At 41.1% G+C, this 17,637-nt stretch overlaps 1 protein-coding gene across 6 annotated transcripts in view; it reads left to right on the top strand.

The window, feature by feature from the left end:
- Gucy1a1 (guanylate cyclase 1 soluble subunit alpha 1) overlaps nt 1–17,637 on the top strand; it is a 65,498-nt gene that overhangs the window by 44,530 nt on the left and 3,331 nt on the right. For 4 of the 6 annotated variants that reach the window (XM_013067011.3, XM_004868550.4, XM_004868551.4 and 1 more), the window contains exons 6-8: nt 1,852–2,337; nt 6,782–6,925; nt 12,176–12,330. In XM_013067011.3, coding sequence (XP_012922465.1) covers nt 1,852–2,337; nt 6,782–6,925; nt 12,176–12,330 — 785 coding nt within the window. Of the gene's footprint in view, nt 1–1,851; nt 2,338–6,781; nt 6,926–7,053; nt 8,404–12,175; nt 12,331–17,637 lie in introns of those variants that run through there. The other 2 variants (XR_015447023.1, XR_015447024.1) reach the window with 1 other exon arrangement.

Raw genomic sequence — 17,637 nt, 5'->3', positions numbered from 1 at the left:
TGAACGTTTATATAAAAACCTGTTTTCAATTAAAAGTAATGTTTTACAGTAAACAAACAAAAAAGACATGTTGCCAGAGGCAACAAAATAGATTTTTAATCAATGCTTAATAAGCGTGGAGATATAAATAATTTGTTTGATTAATTGTTACAAAATATGGGGTGGGCATGTTTTATAATACAGTAGCCAAACGGAGAATTTTGCAAATTATCTAATCTCAGGAAGGAATCTTAGAAAAATTTATTTCATCTTGGTCATTATTTATTCTATGCTAATGCATACTTAATAGTACGAAGAGGTAAGAGAACAGTTTCAGACTCATACAATCCCAGCAAGTGCTATTTGTTCTGCAAGTGAAAACCACTTTGACAATTTTATCCTGAAATAATCTAAATGTTTTTAAAAGTGATAATGCACAAAGATATCCATTGTAGCAAAGGATCAAAAACATGAGTCATGTACATTTTTGCTTACAGGAAAACCAAAGCTATTTCAGGGTTGCTTTGTTCACCCTCGGGTACTCTTAGATACAGGCCTCTCTCTCCTCTGGGTGTTCTGCGGTGTTCCAGGGCACGGCTGTGTGTTCGTTCCTTGCCTCCTGTTGCTTTCCTCCTTCACTCAGTGGACATACATGTTCACATGTGTCTGTGTGACGCACATTAATCTTTTGTGCCTTCACTTGAAGCTCTCCGTTTTTCAAGGCACACTGGGTGAAATTCATTCTGTTGTCTGGTTTGGACTTTTGTTTTTGTTGTAGAAGGCAGGGATGGGTTAGGTCCTTAAGGTAAAGTTGAGATACAATTTAGCCTCTCCTATGACATCCAGCTTCTCACTTTGAAGTTTTGGAAAAAATAACTTCCATAAGATAGCTCTGTGGTGCTACTCATGGCAAAAAGAAAAATGTTAGGGTAAAAATGTTACATTTGAAAGTTTTAACTTCTGTACCTGCCAAATGGAGCAAGTCGTTCATGGGAGAATGGAGGAGAAAGATAGCTGGGTGTAGTGCCCATATCTGCAATCCCAGCACTCTGGGAGCCTGAGGCAGGAGAATCACAAGTTCCAGCCCAGCATGGACCATTTGACAACTAGGCAAGACCTTGTCTCAGAATAACAATGATGATGATGATGATGATGATGATAAAAAGGCTGGGTATGTAGCTCAGTAGGAAGAGCCAGGGTTCAAGCTCTAGTACTGCCAAAAGAAAAGAGGAAGAGGAGGAGGAGCAGGAGGAGGAGGAGAAAAGCAAGCTAAAACAGGAGCAAGGAAAGGGAGAGAAGGAGGGAGGGTCAGGGAGAAAGGAACAAAGACCATGTTCGTTTTTCCTTTTTTATTAGTCCATGTTTGCATTACCTAATGGATACTTTCGTCATGGGGAGTTGTTAATGTGCCTGTCATATCTTAGTGCTTTTTACTTCCCCTTCTCCTTCTCCCTCCATCCCTAGCTCTCTTTTCCATCTGCAAAAGATCTTCCTTCCTGTTTTCATGAGTGTCACAAATTATACAAAGAAATGTAACTCTAGGGCAGGGATTTAGCTCAGTGGCCCCTCGCCTGCCTCGAAAGCTCAGGGTTGTGAGTTCGATCCCAGGTACCAAAAAAGAAACGTAACTCTAGATTAATTGAATAATGATATCAAAAGACTGTAAGATTTCTGTTTAGTGTGTATTCCAATATATTCTTCCAGCATCTGTGTGGGATTCGGAGCTCCTAGCAAATGGGAATGGTAAGAAAGAAGGTAGGAAAGAAATCAGAGTTGAAACACACAAAAACATTAGCACTGTCTTTCCCCTCTTCATCTCAGAGAGATGTTGGGGACTTGAATAAATCACCGTTGGTCTCCTTGGCTTTACAGGTCATGGATCTCAAAGGCCAAATGATCTACATCATCGAGTCCAGTGCCATCTTGTTCTTGGGCTCGCCCTGTGTGGACAGACTGGAAGACTTCACGGGGCGAGGGCTCTACCTGTCCGACATCCCCATCCACAATGCACTGAGGGATGTGGTCTTGATAGGTGAGCAAGCTCGTGCACAGGATGGCCTGAAGAAGAGGTTGGGGAAGCTGAAGGCCACCCTGGAGCAGGCCCACCATGCCCTGGAGGAGGAGAAAAAGAAGACGGTCGACCTTCTGTGCTCCATCTTTCCCAGCGAGGTTGCACAGCAGCTGTGGCAGGGGCAGGTGGTGCAAGCCAAGAAGTTCAGCAGCGTCACCATGCTTTTCTCGGACATCGTGGGTTTCACCGCCATCTGCTCCCAGTGCTCCCCGCTGCAGGTCATCACCATGCTCAATGCGCTCTACACTCGCTTTGACCAGCAGTGTGGGGAGCTGGACGTCTACAAGGTGAGGCTGCCCCACTTCTCATGCAAATGAGAGGCTTGCTTTCTCTGCAGGTCCAGCGGGTCACATCCTGGGGACAGATGCTGGGTGTTAATTATGTGGGTGTTCCCCAGCCAGAAATAGCTCCAAATCAGCTCGGAGACAGAGCTAATTGTGCCCGGAAAGGACTGCTGTATTGTCTTTTCAAAGAATCAGCGCAGAATGGAGGGAGGACAGGCTGAATGGAAGGCCTGGAAGAGCTAGCATTGTAAATCAGTGGAACAGCCACTGCACTGGAAATTGGGTGGAATCGTTAAGCATGAGATAATCCAAGATCTGAGTCATGTAGGAGAACTTTGTAAAAGTAAAAGGACATGAGAACTATGAAAATGTCTCTAAACAGAATTAATACAGAGTTTACATGATCTTTTTCATAGCCAGTTACCACGAATCAAAATCACCTTCATAAGGCATCTTTATAGCTTGGCCAAGGGCGGAGAATGGGAACAAGGGAGGCTTGTCTTCAAATTTCACCCTCTGTCTTACTTGCTTTCTAAACTGAGCAAGTGAAATAACTTTTCTCATTGCTAAGAAAAAGAAAGAAAGAGCCACCCAAACATCTTTATGCAGGAATAATACATTACGTCCTAAAATACAAGTAAACAGGACTGTTGACAAAGATTAAAATAGGTGATGTACACGGGATGATCAAAATATACAGTAAATGTTTAAATTTTTTAAATTGCCATTCATCCCCCTCAAAGTGATCCCCTTCCCTTTGGATACTCTTAGCCCATCCTTCTAGCCACTTTCTGAAGTATTTCTGGAAGTCCTCTTTCTGGAGTATCTTTACAGGGTACGACTAGAAACGCAGTGAGTGCTGCTGCTGAGGCCCATCCAACAGAAACACAGGCTCGTAAAGACATTTTGCTGGGTCCTTGTCCACCTGTGTCAGCACTGTGCCACCCACTTCTGGCTCTTCCCCCAAACCTAAATGACTGTGAAAGGTAACTTTTGGAATCTAACCTGGACACAGAGGCAGCCAGGACAGTGCAAGCGAAGACGTAACAAAAGAGGATACCCAGACCTGCAGCAGAAAGCTAGGATTTGAAGTGAGGGCGAGTATTTTAAGGGAGATTAATGGCAATGTGTCTTTTACTGTAATAATTTTTTTTTACATTTCACTATATTTTTCAATCGCATCTCACCAGTTATGGATCGGGCATCCAAGATTTATTGAGTACCTATAATTAGCCAGGCATTTTTCCAAGCGCTTATCAACAGTGGCTGTGCTTGGCCTGCAGTAAAGTTTTTAATATAATTATAATTAGGAAGAGAGTAAATGAAGAAATTTCAAGTACCGTTAGCTCCTTTAGAATTAAAAGCTTTTACTGATTTAATTATTTTGCCTTGTTTTACATAAAGGCCTTAAGAATAAAGTATTTATCGTATTTGTCAGGCCACAGTCAGCTGTTTAATTTGCTGCATAACAATCTGGAATCCCAGGGCTTAACCCACATGAAACAAATAATTGCGGAGGGAACAGATTTCTTTACGGGAATGCATAAAGCCCTGCCTTGTTTCATTTGAGAAGCTAGGAGCGAAACTTTGCTTTGTGAGATTTCTTACAGGACATTCCAGACAGAGCTGTAAAGGGGCGTGTGTGTGTGTGTGTGTGTGTGTGTGTGTGTGTGTGTGTGGCGAAGTCCATGCATGATTACATGTAAAATAATTGGCTTCAGTGAGGTGAATTTTGAGGGGCTCTTGTGGAATTTGCTGTACTTATTTGTAGTCACTTTCTCTCTTGAGACTGTCAGGGTGCCTATAACTGTGAGAGTGAAGTCTTCCCCCATTGCAGACGCTGCGATTGTTGACAGGAGGCGTGTCCTCTTCTGCCTTGGGTGATTCTGACCATGACTATAGGGTGTAGTTTCCAAATACCTGACCAAGAGTTTGCAGGCTACTCTACTTCCTGTGAGTTCACTGGACTGGGCCACTGCACTGGAGTTATATAACATATCACCTTCTCCCGGGTCCTGATCCGTTTCTGCGGTTTGCTTCTCGTTCCACATGAATATCCCTGAGGAGAACTGACAGTAAGATGAGAAGGGTCTGAACACCAAATGGATGGCCACAGCCTGATTTAAGAGTATAGTGACTTCCAGGGAGTGGCCCACCTTATTTATTCTGGGGCCTGCTGTTCCAGGGCTTGCTTTATTTATTTATGTATGTATGGGTTTCTTGATTTGTATATCTGTGCATTTTTGTTAGTACATGTTCACAGTACATCGTGAGTGCATTCCTCATGGGGAGTCGGTACATACACATATCCATACTTAACCCTGTTTGCTTCCCCTTCTCTGCCTCCCTTCCCTCTTCATCCGTAGATTCTCTTCCCATCTCCAAAAGGTTTAACTCCCTGTTGCCTATCATCTATCTTTTATTTTGCTCCTTAAGTTGTTTATACTTCGGGTTTCTTATAAGAGAAATCATGCAATATTTAACCTCCTGTGTCTGTTTTATTTCACTTAAATGTATGCTTTCCAGGTATATCCATTTTCCCACAAGTGGAAGTTTGTATGAAAAAAAAATTCATTTTCTTTCTGCCTCTCAGCCTTTTGATCATTGCACTCTTGATATCTCTATGCTTTTATCCATTTCTTTATCAAACTTTTAGCGTTTATCCAGCATTTGCCAACATGAATGGGCCATGGGTGGGGAAAAGGAGGATGTGATCCCTAAAAGCTCATATGTTGGGAGCGAAGGAGAGAGGGGCAGAGCTAACAAGGGCCAGGTTCCTGTGTGAGGGGATCAATTATTCCACCCATGCAGGTACAAATGATTGTCCCCAAGACCATAGGGGAGGTAACCAACCCCAAGTCACAGTGGGTGGCAGGGCTTCTCCTAAGCAGTATGTGTGCTGTACACCGGTGAGAGCTCAGCCATATGAGGAGCCCCTCCATGCACTCATAACTGAGGAGCAGCTTAAGGGAGGTGGCACTGCCTGCTCATTCATTATTGGGCACTGGCAGTACAAGAGTGAAAATAAACTCAAACTTAGAGACCTTATTTGGGGGGGGGATAAAGACAATAAACAAGTGAGTATATTTCCAGTATTTCAGTTGCTGTAATACTTTGGAGGAAAAATGAAGCAGGTTAAAGAGGGAGAAAGAATGCAGAGGGTAGGAGATGCTACTTCTTTAAAGAGGGTGCTTAGAACAGGCCTGTCCGAAACGGATGGTGTCTTATTAGGAGACTGAACAAAATGAGGGGCCAACTAATGGTTTTTCTGCAGACAGCCTGTTCGGTGAGGAGGAATTGCAAGTTGGAGAATACTTGGTATCCTTGAGGGATAATAGGAGGCCAATGACATTGGAGAAATGTGAACATGAGACAGAATTAAGATATGAATAAATAATATATAAATAAAGTCAACGATTAGCAGAAAGACAGGTTAAGGACAACGTTGGAGCTATTGTAAAGGGCTTCAGTGTTTACTCTGTGTGAATGGGAAATTGTAGAAATCAGTTATTGAGGTTTTGTCTCCTTTTGTTTCTCCTTTCTCACTTTAATCCTTTCACAATAGAGGCCATGGTGAAGAGAAATAATTTGACCTAGTGCATTATGATAAATATTTAAAAGAGAAGAAAAATACAACTAATGGAATGAGAGGAATTATTTATGGATTTGAATTAACATCTAGCTTACTGTGACTAATATCACAGGGAGATTGAAAATTGCCTGTAACAATGATGGTGATGATGAGGAGGAGGAGGAGGAGGATGATACTTGGAATTTATAGAACAGCCTGATTTTCAATAGCCTGTAAGGCAGTCTTGTTTTTGTCTCTGGGTTTGACATCTTGATTTCTATCCTTTGTGATTCAGACCTGCGAGACACTTAATGATTGTTACAAAATACCAAAAGTCTTAAAAAACCCATATCACTCTTACTCCTATGACTGTTCATATCTTAACTTTATATTACACATTTTTATTGCAGTTAATACGATATTTATTGAGGGGCAACTTCATGCAAAACACTATTTAATGAGGGAGCTACAAAATGGTATAAAATGATCCTGATATCTTAAGCAGTTTATTTTAAGTGCAAAATATATCATTTGTTTCTACCAAAGGTATTTTTGTTATAAAAATGTGAAAAGAGGTTAAGAGACATGGTGGGTTAGTGGCAGGTCCAGAGCAGAAGGCCCCAGATTTTTAGTTTGCAGGATTGCGTGGCTGTGCAGTGTGGAACTGATGTAAGAGCCGAAATGTGGTGAATTTCCTGAAAGGGACAGTAACTTCTGAGGGTTTCTGATTTACTCTGGCTCATCAGAGTAAATTTCCCAGGATAAATGATTGCCAGAGCACTGAGGATTCACTGTGTGATTTTTGATTTCTGCTGTGATGTGTGCAGTGATTCTCCTGCGCTTTTCTTTGTAAAGTGCCAAATTGGTTCTGTCCAGGTGGAGACCATTGGAGATGCGTACTGTGTGGCTGGGGGCTTACACAGGGAGAGTGACACCCACGCTGTGCAGATAGCACTCATGGCCCTGAAGATGATGGAGCTCTCCGACGAGGTCATGTCTCCACACGGAGAACCCATCAAGGTAAGGGGTACGGTGTGGTCCAGGAGAGGTCATGGGACCAAACCCTCCCTAGCTGATTGGCCAAAGAAAAATGGTTAAATTGGGGTTTCATTGCAGGGAGCAAAATCTTCTCTATTCTGTTAAAACAGGAGGAAATTTACTACCAGCTATTACTAACTGCTTACAGAATCACTGAGAGGACTGGATGGCCATTTATAGGTTCACAAAATGGCTGCCAAAGATACACTTCGGGGCCACTGCTTTCTCCATGGCCTGGAGCCTGACTCCAGAGCTACACCACCATGGCCACAGCGAGAAAACTACCATGTTCAGAAAACTGCTGCCTCTCCTGCTGACTGCCGAACAAAATTGCACCCATTCTAATTTGAAGGAGAAAGATGGAAACCCTACACTGTGACATCAGAGGACTTTGGCCTGGAAAATGGACCCTGTGCTAAGCATGCAATAGAAAACCCAAACATCTCCACAACTGTGCTCCCACTTGGAGCAAAAGAAGTGCAATCACAGTGGAAATCTTGCCTTCCACACCTCATACAAATGCATCAAATGACTAACTTAAATGCATCTAGAAGCTGCAAGCCTTCTAGTTTTCATTTTTCCAGCACTTATAATGAGGATATTATGTGAGGACGGATGTTGAGTACAAGTCCATTAGTATTTTCCAAGGCTTATAATGTTTTGAAAATTTTAAATGATCCATACTCCAGAATAGTATCTTATTGTAGATAAATCTACCAGGTTAGGTATTAGTATATGAGATGGAGGATGAAGGACCTACAGTTCTATGTCCTACTTAGAGCTGATCTTCCACTAAATTTTGTAGAACTGTCTTCAATGGATGACTTTCAGACATGGGTCCTTAAAGCAATGTAGAATCCCATTATAAAGTTAGAAAGAAGAAATAAAAAATTTTAAAACAACTATTGTAATAATGAGAGGATTAGTCTTTGCCTTCCTTAGCCTTGGCAGAAGCCATCTGTCATTGAAACTGATTTCTCAATCTGCTGTCATGCTTTGTCTCTACTGCTCAGAGTCTTGAACCTTGGTTGGAAGCACGCTACCAGTTGAGGGTGCCTGAAAAGCTGAGGTTGCCTCACTCGGAGCTGGAGAACCCATTCCAAGATGGCTGCAGGATGAGGGTGGTGGACAGCTTGGACCCAGCCTGGACTGTTGGCCCATTGCCCTGTGTGGTATTTCAGTGTAACAGTCTCAGAATGGTCACACTTCGTACATGGTGGCTCAGGCCCCAGCAAACATGACTGATGGAAGCTGCATGACTTTTATGACCTAGCTATGCAAGTTGTTGAGGGATACTTCCACTTTATTGTATTAGAGCAGCGATGTCTACCCAGTAGGCAGCAGATTTCGACCGTGTCTCCACAGGAGGAGTGGAAAATAATTCAGAGCTGTGTTTTAAAAGCATCACAGCATTGAACTTTTCTAGACATATTTTAATTGCATTTTCAAAAGAGAAATATGTATGTATTCCTTTCTAATTTTTGTGCAATAATTCAACACATCAAAGCAAATGTTAAAAATAACAGGCCCAGTGATTTCCACATAAATGAATTTCTTAAGATGGGGCAGGGAGAGAAGAGCAAGATTAATGGCATGATTTTTCTTACTTGTCTAAATGGATTTTTGTACTTGGAAGAATTGTATATAGCTAGCTTTACCTGGGTAATTGTAGGTTAGTTTGACTGAGTGATGAAGTGAGACATTAAACGTATCTTTTCATGAGTAGAAGGTCCCAGGAAATATGAGATGAGTTTAGGAGATAGGTGTGAATCATCCCGGAGGCAGAGGGGAGGGAAATGAGGCTGTGTAACAGAGGGGAGCTAATTGTCACTTAAACGTTGTTTCACTTAATCTATATAATGACATGATGAACAGGATTCATGATTGCTGGTGGACAAGAGAGGTCAAGTCTTGCACGAGTCAGGATTTGGAATCCTATTTGGCTTCAAAGCCCAGACTTCTACTTTTTTACTCTGCTGTCTCATGGACTAGAAAGAAGAAAAACGACTTCCTTTTCTTCTTTTCAAAATTGTTCTTTGCTGCATTGTATCACCATGCACATCATTCCTGCCCCCTCTTCCTGCTGGTGCCCTCATGAACCTCCATCTACCCAGGGATAGAAAAGTGCAAGTGAACTGCAGGTGGAGACGTGAGCTGCACGTTACACCGAGGGTCAGAAAGTGGCAGCAAACATGGAAGCCAGCTTGTCATCCCCTCCTTTTCTATGCCCAGAAGCCTGGCCTGGGAAATGAGCTAAGCCAAAAGTGGTCCCCACATGGAAGATTCCCCCATAGGTTTCCTTCAAGCTTGCATTGGGTGTCAGAATTCTAAGTCTTCCATGATTCCACATACGAGCCTTTTTCCCACGAAAAGAGATACATTCAGGGCATCATGTGCATTGTATATCTTGGATCATTTTCTTGCTCATGAATATGAAAATTTCCCTATGAAAACTGTGGGTTGGGCATGAGGTTGATAACAGAAGAGGAGTCATGGAAAGCAACAGTTAAAGGAATCAGAAAGACTGGCTTTGTGAGAGAATGCATTTACATAATATTTATGAAATAATAAAATTGCTATGGTAGACTTATAGAAAAAGTTAGAATAACTAAATATCAGAGAAAAACTTGTTTAAAGAAGGCTCAAGAGAGCAAAGACTTCTCATCCAACATGTGCCAGAGTCATGGCTTATGTTTAGGGATAGAAGATAGTGTTGTATTATCTTTTCTTATTGTATAGTTGTTAGATCTGTAAAACCCTATTCTCTTGAAGAAGAAGAGAGCCAGATTTAGCATCCGTCTGAGTCTCACTCCATAAAGTAAAACTCTGACTTTAAGAATCATCCAACACTGTATTTTATGTATGATGAAGTGATCAGAGAGAAATAAAGTCATGCTATCAATGACTAGTGGAGTTCGGTTAGAATGCAAATCTCCAACTTCATAATGTAGTGTTTCTATTTGAAAATATGTTAAAATTCATTGTAAAACATTTTAAAAAGCAAATGATTCTAGAAAGTTGGTAGCAGATATCTAAAATAAGATGGAAAATTGGGCAGAAATGGAGTCCACTGATTCTTAAATTACGTCTAAATTATTGAATCCATGGCTTTGGATTAAAATGCATATATCTCGTAAGACTTTTTCAAAAGGTCAACTAAACATAAAATTTGAAAATAACAAACAAAATATCTGTCATATAAAATATGTTAACTTGCTTTGTTGTGGCAGTAATGTCAGAATCTGGGTGTCCTTCAAATCATCAAGTCATCAGGTCTTTTGAAGGATCTCATTTTAAAACATTGCATCTCAGTGTCTCCCTAGATCATGCATAATTCCTAAATTTTTACTCCTGCACATCCACTACGGCCTCTTATAACCCAGACATGGTACAGTTTTGTCATTCCATGGGTCTGGATTTCAGTGACTGTAGACTACATAGATCACAGTCATTGTTATTGGGCCTGAACAACTGTTACCATGTAGATAGGAAGTGACCCCTGTGGCTTACATATTGAGGTTTTGGTTTGCAATAGAGCAGTGATCAGAATGGGGGCTAGAGAGGCGACTGGGTTGTGAGGATGCCAAGCTCCTCACCAGCCTGACCTACTGAAGAGTTCACAGCTGAGTGGGCCACTGAGAGGTGGGCCCCACTGGAGGGGCTGATCACTGGGGGTACGCCTGTAAAGAGTGTGTCTTCCTGGGGCTCCTTGCCTTCCTCTCCGACTCCTCCTGCACTCTGCTTCGCTGCCATGAGGTGAGCAGCTTTCCTCCATCATGCCCTTCCACTATGATATTTCTGCCTTGGCGCTAGCAGACCATGGACTGAAGCCTTTGAAGCTGTGAGCCAAAAGAAATCTCTTCCTTTAAGTTATTTGTGTCAGGTATTTGGTCACAGTAATGAAAAGCTCAGTAGTACAGCAATGCAACTCCAGTTTTCTTCTTCGTCTTTTTCTGCTTAAATATTGCAATTGCCTTTCCTCGGGTTTTAGTTGTCTGAATAATGGAAGTGTTTGGGATAAAGTTACTCTAAAGAAAAACATCTTTTAAATCTTTTTTGTTTCTCTTGAAATGAAATCGAATTATATTGCCCGGGCTTCCTTGACCTCCCAGGCACAAGGTGTGATGCCTGGCTTTTCAGAAACCCATCTTAGATCCATAGAATTAACTTCTTTCATCCTTCTCTATCCCTGTTTTGGGAAACAACTGCGGGAGTTCAGAAATCATGTCTTTCTTGCTTGATGCCAGAAACTGGTTTACACCTGCATCTCTGTTTGTCTCGGGGATGACTATGGGATGTGTGCCTGATCATGGAAACTCATCTCAGATATCGAAGATGGGTCCAATAAAGACGGTTTATTTAATAAACTGAAGTGCACATGTAGAGGAGATGACTGATTCTGTACTGGTAACTTATACTTGCTTACTGCAGAGCAGAGGGAAGTTGACTGGAGGTTTTGAGGAAGGGAATGGTATGATGGGAATTACTGGTAATATAATTTTTTTAAATTTTAGTTTATCAGTACATGTGTGTAACACATAATGTTTACTCTCCTTGTGGGAAGTTGGTATGCACACATAACTCATCTTAATTCCTTTTCTCATCCTCTTTCCCTATCCTTTGTCCCCCTCCACCCATCTTCTGATTCCCCCTTTTCAGGTACATTCTTGAGTACATAACATTTGCATTTTTTGTGTGGAGTTTGTACCTGTGCATGACACATCCCAGTTCCTCTCTGTTCATCCCTTACCTCCCCACCATTCCCTCCTCCCTTGAGACCCCTTTCCCTTGGAAACCTTGGAAACCTCCCCACTTCCTATTCTCTTTCTTTTATTTTGCTTTTTAGTTTTACTCTGGGTTTTTCATGTAAGAGAAACAATGCGGTATTTATGCTTCTGTGTTTGATTTATTTCACTAACATTATAGTCTCGAGTTGTATCCATTTTCCTACAAATGACTCAAGTTTGTCTTCCTTTAGTGCAGAGGTACTCCTGGGCTGTAAAGACCACATTTTATTTATTCCTTCATCTGTTGACACACATGTGCGCCACTTCCAAGATTTAGATATTATCAACTGTGCCGTCCTAGCTCTTGCCCTTCTTAAGGCTATCATAGAGAGACACATACATACCCACATTTGTAGTAATGTAATCACGACAGGACGTTCAAACAACACTGTCAAGTGGGAAGTGGTTCACCAGTGACCATAAGCATTGTTAATTGTGCTTTCAGATGCGAATTGGACTGCATTCTGGATCAGTGTTCGCTGGAGTTGTTGGAGTTAAGATGCCCCGTTACTGTCTTTTTGGAAACAATGTCACTCTGGCTAACAAATTTGAGTCCTGCAGTGTGCCACGGAAAATCAATGTCAGTCCAACGACCTACAGGTACTGATAATGTTCAGCACTTGAAATTTATTGTTTTTATTTTTGTACCATTTTCATTTTTTGTTGATTTCATTCGTTTTCCATAGGCCTTCCTTAGGTGATCTTAAAGGAAAAAGAAAAGCAATAATTTTTGTCCCCCTCACTTCATCTTGTTCTTAAGACACTCAGGAGCCTCATGCCATATTGTAGCCTGATGGCAGTTCTTCACGGATGTCACGTCTTCTTCCATACTTTTTCTTTAGGAAGATTTATTCATGATCTCAGTGTGTCAGTAGGGATTCTGATAGCAGCTGTACTCCAGTACGAGTCTAGCACGAGCCACTCGGAGTCAGCACAGTCATAAGCACAGACTATAGGGCACAGCACCCGAGACGTCTGCCTCTACCCAGATGGCAGACACACTACAGGGTCCTTAGGCCATCAGCACCCTTGGATTCAGATGCTGCCAAGACCTCTCAAGGCAAACAGTTAAGCTGGTACAACCCACAGTAGTCAGGCAAGTGTCACACATTAGGATCAGTCAAATAAGAGACAGACAAGCTGAGGTCTGGGTGGGTCCCAGACTCAGAGCTCCATGTCCCCTGCCTTATGGGATCACAGCGTGTTGTCCTTCACCACCTCAGTGGCTTTACCAATGAGAAGGTGCCATTGAACTTGGAGCTTTGCTCTCTGGACTCATTAGTCTGATTATGTAGATGTGGTTGATTGATTCAGTGCCCAGCACCCAGCACCTCTTCCTCAGGCTAGCCACTTTTCAATAATATGATTGATTTTTCTGGAGTCCTCTCCTGTTCTGTATCAACCCATTACCATAAACTCTGGGGTGATCCAAAGAACTCACGGAAAACCGAGATATTCCTATAATCCAGGAAATCCTGAGAGTTTTAGAAGATCCCTTCCTATAATCAAGAACAGGACCAATCAAATTCCCCATGATGCCTCAATGTTGAGGAGATAAAACACCAGCAGGTCATTAAATATTTTTCCAAGTCTTCACAGTCTTATGGACTCGTGGCAAATCTTCACCTAGAAAGATGGGAGCTGTGCCTCCTCTTGCATCAAGAGGACCCCTTTTTGTACATCTCCTTGACATTGTGCAGTGGGCAACCCAAGTCACCAAAACCTTCAATTGTGGTGTCATTTATCTACCTTGAGCCAGAGAATAAACCAGCCACACAGGCAGAAATATATCTGTGGTATAAATTTTGTCACATGGAAACCCTTAAATAATAGAATCGTTTTCTAGCTTGGCATGGTAGGTAGACTAGCTTTCCTATTCTCATAGATAACCCTTTTGGAGTAGCTTCTTTTTTTATGAAATCTCCTCTCCAGCCCACCCAGTTGGTAACTGCTTTGTACATCACAGCGAAAGCAGAGCACTGCTCATCTCCACACTGTGGCCACCCCAGTGGCCCTGTCTTGGGCTTTGTTTCTGTGGCACTAGTCCATCTCTGCCTCCACTTGAATACAGCTTTGCTCTGGACTCTGTCACCTCCTCGAGAACTGTCCTACTTAAAAATAACTGCATTCTGTCCATGGTCAATTTCTCTTGGATGAAATGATCATTGCCAATAGAATACACGTATTTCTTACTATAAAAGCTCTTGAAAACTTATAGCTCTTTATTTCCAAGTCCATGTCCTGATACCACCTTGTATTTCTGCTTCTTTACTCAGCAAAACTCAAAGGAGTTGCTAGATTCACTGTCTCGATTTTCCAACCTCTTTCTTGCTCATTCACAGCTCCATGAGTGCTTGTCCCTCCCTCACTGAGACGGTTGTTTCCAGGTCGTCTGAGTATCTGGCTGAGGTCACCCTCTCAATAGCAGTTGCATAGGCTAAGCAAAGTATCTTTCCTTAAACACTTTCTTACTTAGGGTTTTGGTGCTGCGCCAACCTGGTTTCTGCTCTATCCCATGGCTGTACCATCTGAGAGTCCATGTTTCTCCTCTTCTCCATTGCACCTGTGCACACTGTAGTGGCGGTGCTCTGTCCCTTTCCATGAGCTTTTATGATCGGCTGTCTCTCTGGGGATGCAGGTGTGCACCTGTAGCTCCAGTCCCTCAGAAATCCATGGCCAAGGACATGTCAGCCCAGAAGCTCCAGAGCAACACAGCAAGATCGTATCTCAAGAAAAGTGAATTGATTACATTTAAAAATGAACTTTGATGGCTCCCACATTTTAAAAAAGTCTCTAATCCATTTCATAAATCTCCAGAGAGCTACAATTAGATTAATTAAATGACTAATTGGCACATTAAAATTGACTTGATGGAATGATTTCCCACACACTATCTCCTGACAGAATCCACTTCCCACACAGCCAAGTTTGCTGATCACCGTCCAATAGCCCCACCATCTGCTTACTCAGACCAGACCTTGAGCCGCATGGTGAACAAGCCTTTTGTTCCTCCTCGCTCTCTGTTTGGGCTGCAGATCTCATCCAGAGGGAGCGGAGTTCACCTCCCTCGCCCTGCAGTGCATACCGTGCAGCCTGCTCTTGCCCTCCCGGCCTGACGCCGATCCGCCTCTCCCCTTCCCCTGACTATTGGAACACAGGCCCGGGTAGCTTTTATTCCTTTGAACAATACTTTGCTTTCCATTTACTCTTTCACAGGAAGTACTTATGTTTTTGTTTTGTACTGGGGATCGAACTCAGGAACTTGCACTTGTGAGGCAGGCGGCGGCATAGCTGAGCTAAATCCTTGGCCCTATTTATGTTTTATCTAAAGGGCAAACAATAGTTAACATGTTTTATTTAGACAAGAAATAAACACTATAATATACTATTAACGACACTTCAAATTCCTTTCTTTTGGAGGTCTTTTATATTTTCCCATGTGATAAGAAAACTTAAAAGGAAAATGATCATTTACATTTCAATCAAACGCCCATGCTTTGTGAAATTTGATTAATAATATTGGTGCATAGTTTTAGTTTTACTCAAGACAAGTCCAAGACACGGAGGATACACTTTTGGATCATATACACATATAAAAGAACAGCATATTGAATTCTGGAATGGCATTTCTCATATAATAAACTAATCTTTCAAATATCAAATGTGGGTAACTTCCTTGATATATTTATGAAGTTTATGTACACTCAGAATACAGAATACATCCACATACCAAAAATCATTACCTTCAAGTTTCAGTTTCTAAATTTTAATCAGTGATTCAGTGTCAGAATGTAATTATATATTCTGTCAGAATGACAATTATACATTCCTTTCTTTAAATGTCATAAGGAGTTTTGCTTTTATTTTAGGTGACAATATTACGCATTTTTCTTTGGTTGTATTGATGTAAGGAAAACGAATAGAGACTGCACCAGAGACTGTTGCAGTTACACATCAGTGGATTAACAATGGAGGTTTCCATGGTGACCTAGGCATCACTACAGGTAAAGGTGACAGGTGAGGGGTACAAATGGATGTGCCCCCCTGAGAGGTGGATAATTATATTTGTAGGGGATCTCCAAGAACATAACATTTGAATTCTGTCAAAGGAAAGAACAAAGTGAATAAAGGAATATAGGAAAGATATAAAAAACAGGAGAGTTGATGCAATAACATATTAACTGGTCAAGGCAGAGTGGAGAAAAACTCATGCCACCTGAGAACGTCTGGATATGTAGCTGCTTTTCCTGAGCAGCACTGCCATCAACCTTTCAATGATTTTTTTTTACAAACTGCTTTTCTTATAAATTCTGCTCTTTTTAAAAAGATGGTTTAATGAACACTTCTAACTCTGTGACACAATTGTGTTTGCTTCTTTAAAAAAAAATAGGATATGTTTTCAGAAGATGTGTCTTAGATTTATGATCCTCAGCAACATACTTGATTAGTTTGTTATATATTTTAAGCCTATTGTAAACAATGAAAACTTTTACATACATTTAAATATAAGATTATGATTGTAACTTATATTTAGTAAGAGATACTGGGTTGATGAAGGAGAAAAATACATGTATCAATCATCTTTAGTTTTATATATATTTTTAAGCACCTATAGCTTTATGCAATTTGATATTTAACTTTTAAGCATATGGAAGACATTTTTAAATACACGATTGAAAAGAATAATATGGCATCCAGTGTAGCCAACAGCAATATTTAACATGTCCACATTTTACCATATTTGTTTCAGAACCATGTTATAGAATAAATGAAATATAAAATAAATATAATATATAAATCTATAATAAAATGTAAATAAAATTAAAGCTAAAATAAGAAATGAAAATGAAAATATACAAGAATTAAAATATTATGTGCCCATCGTCCTGCTGTCTGACATGGTGGATCTTGCAGCCCTTAGGATGGGTAGGAGCAGGTGAGAACCTGTACTCCCTGCAGAGCAGAATTCCAGACAAAGAAGCAGAAAGACTCAGCGGAACATGTTTGCAGGAGCTTCCCCCCAGGTCTCTGTGATGCGAGTTGTTTTGATTACCAGGAAGGAAAAAGGACAGAAAGAAGTCAGGAGGGTGACACTCATTCAGGGGCCCGACAGAACAGTGAAGCCAGAGAAAAACAGCCTGCTACCACCCACTACGTCCATATCTTTCTATGACTTATTTTGAGTCTTTTCAATATTATGTTTTGTGATTATTTTACATGGATTAAATGTTGCTCTAATTCACATAAATCTAGTTCACTCATTTTGACTATTCCTCCAGGCGGTGGTTTACCAGAAAATGAGCTTTGAGGGATGCGAAGTCAAAGAAAGAACTTCTCGTTTTTAGTATTTGCCAATGTCTGTGGTATCAATATATGCCCACTCTGGCAGGTTTCAGGCTACAGATTTTGTAATCATCTTGCATAATTCCTGGTAAATGGTTTTAACACTAGGTTTCACAAACCAGTACGAGTCAATTCTGGCACATCACTATATATGCACGCTGTATGTGTTGCATAATACCAGAGTATGAAAAGGCCAGAATCTGTCTTCTACCCATGGCTAATTTGAGTGTATTCACCAAATTCTGTGCCTTTTAAATAGTAGCCACTCAAAAATAATGATGTTTGTAATGAAACAATATTGATGTCTGTAGTGAAACCATAATTGTCATTAGTTTTGTTTTGCAGATTACATTTTGATTGATATGTTGGTAAAAGTTAGTTAAGAGAATACTCACATGTAACATTCTGCTCAGAGACACCTTCTTGACAGATGTATTTTTATTCAGTTCTTTTCTTCAGTACATAGGAAATCATCATGGCACCAAAATACAACCCAACACCATGAGTCTCTTTGTCTTCTGCGTGACACCATGGACGGGCAAATAGAAGGGCATGAGCTGCTGA

This window comes from Heterocephalus glaber, unplaced genomic scaffold (genome assembly GCF_053883595.1).
Source record: "Heterocephalus glaber isolate CG9 unplaced genomic scaffold, H.glaber_assembly_v1.0 deba00001737, whole genome shotgun sequence".
NCBI classification, from domain to species: Eukaryota; Metazoa; Chordata; class Mammalia; order Rodentia; family Bathyergidae; genus Heterocephalus; species Heterocephalus glaber.
The sequence above is the reverse complement of the archived record's forward strand: the minus strand, read 5'-3'. Positions and strand labels throughout refer to the sequence as shown.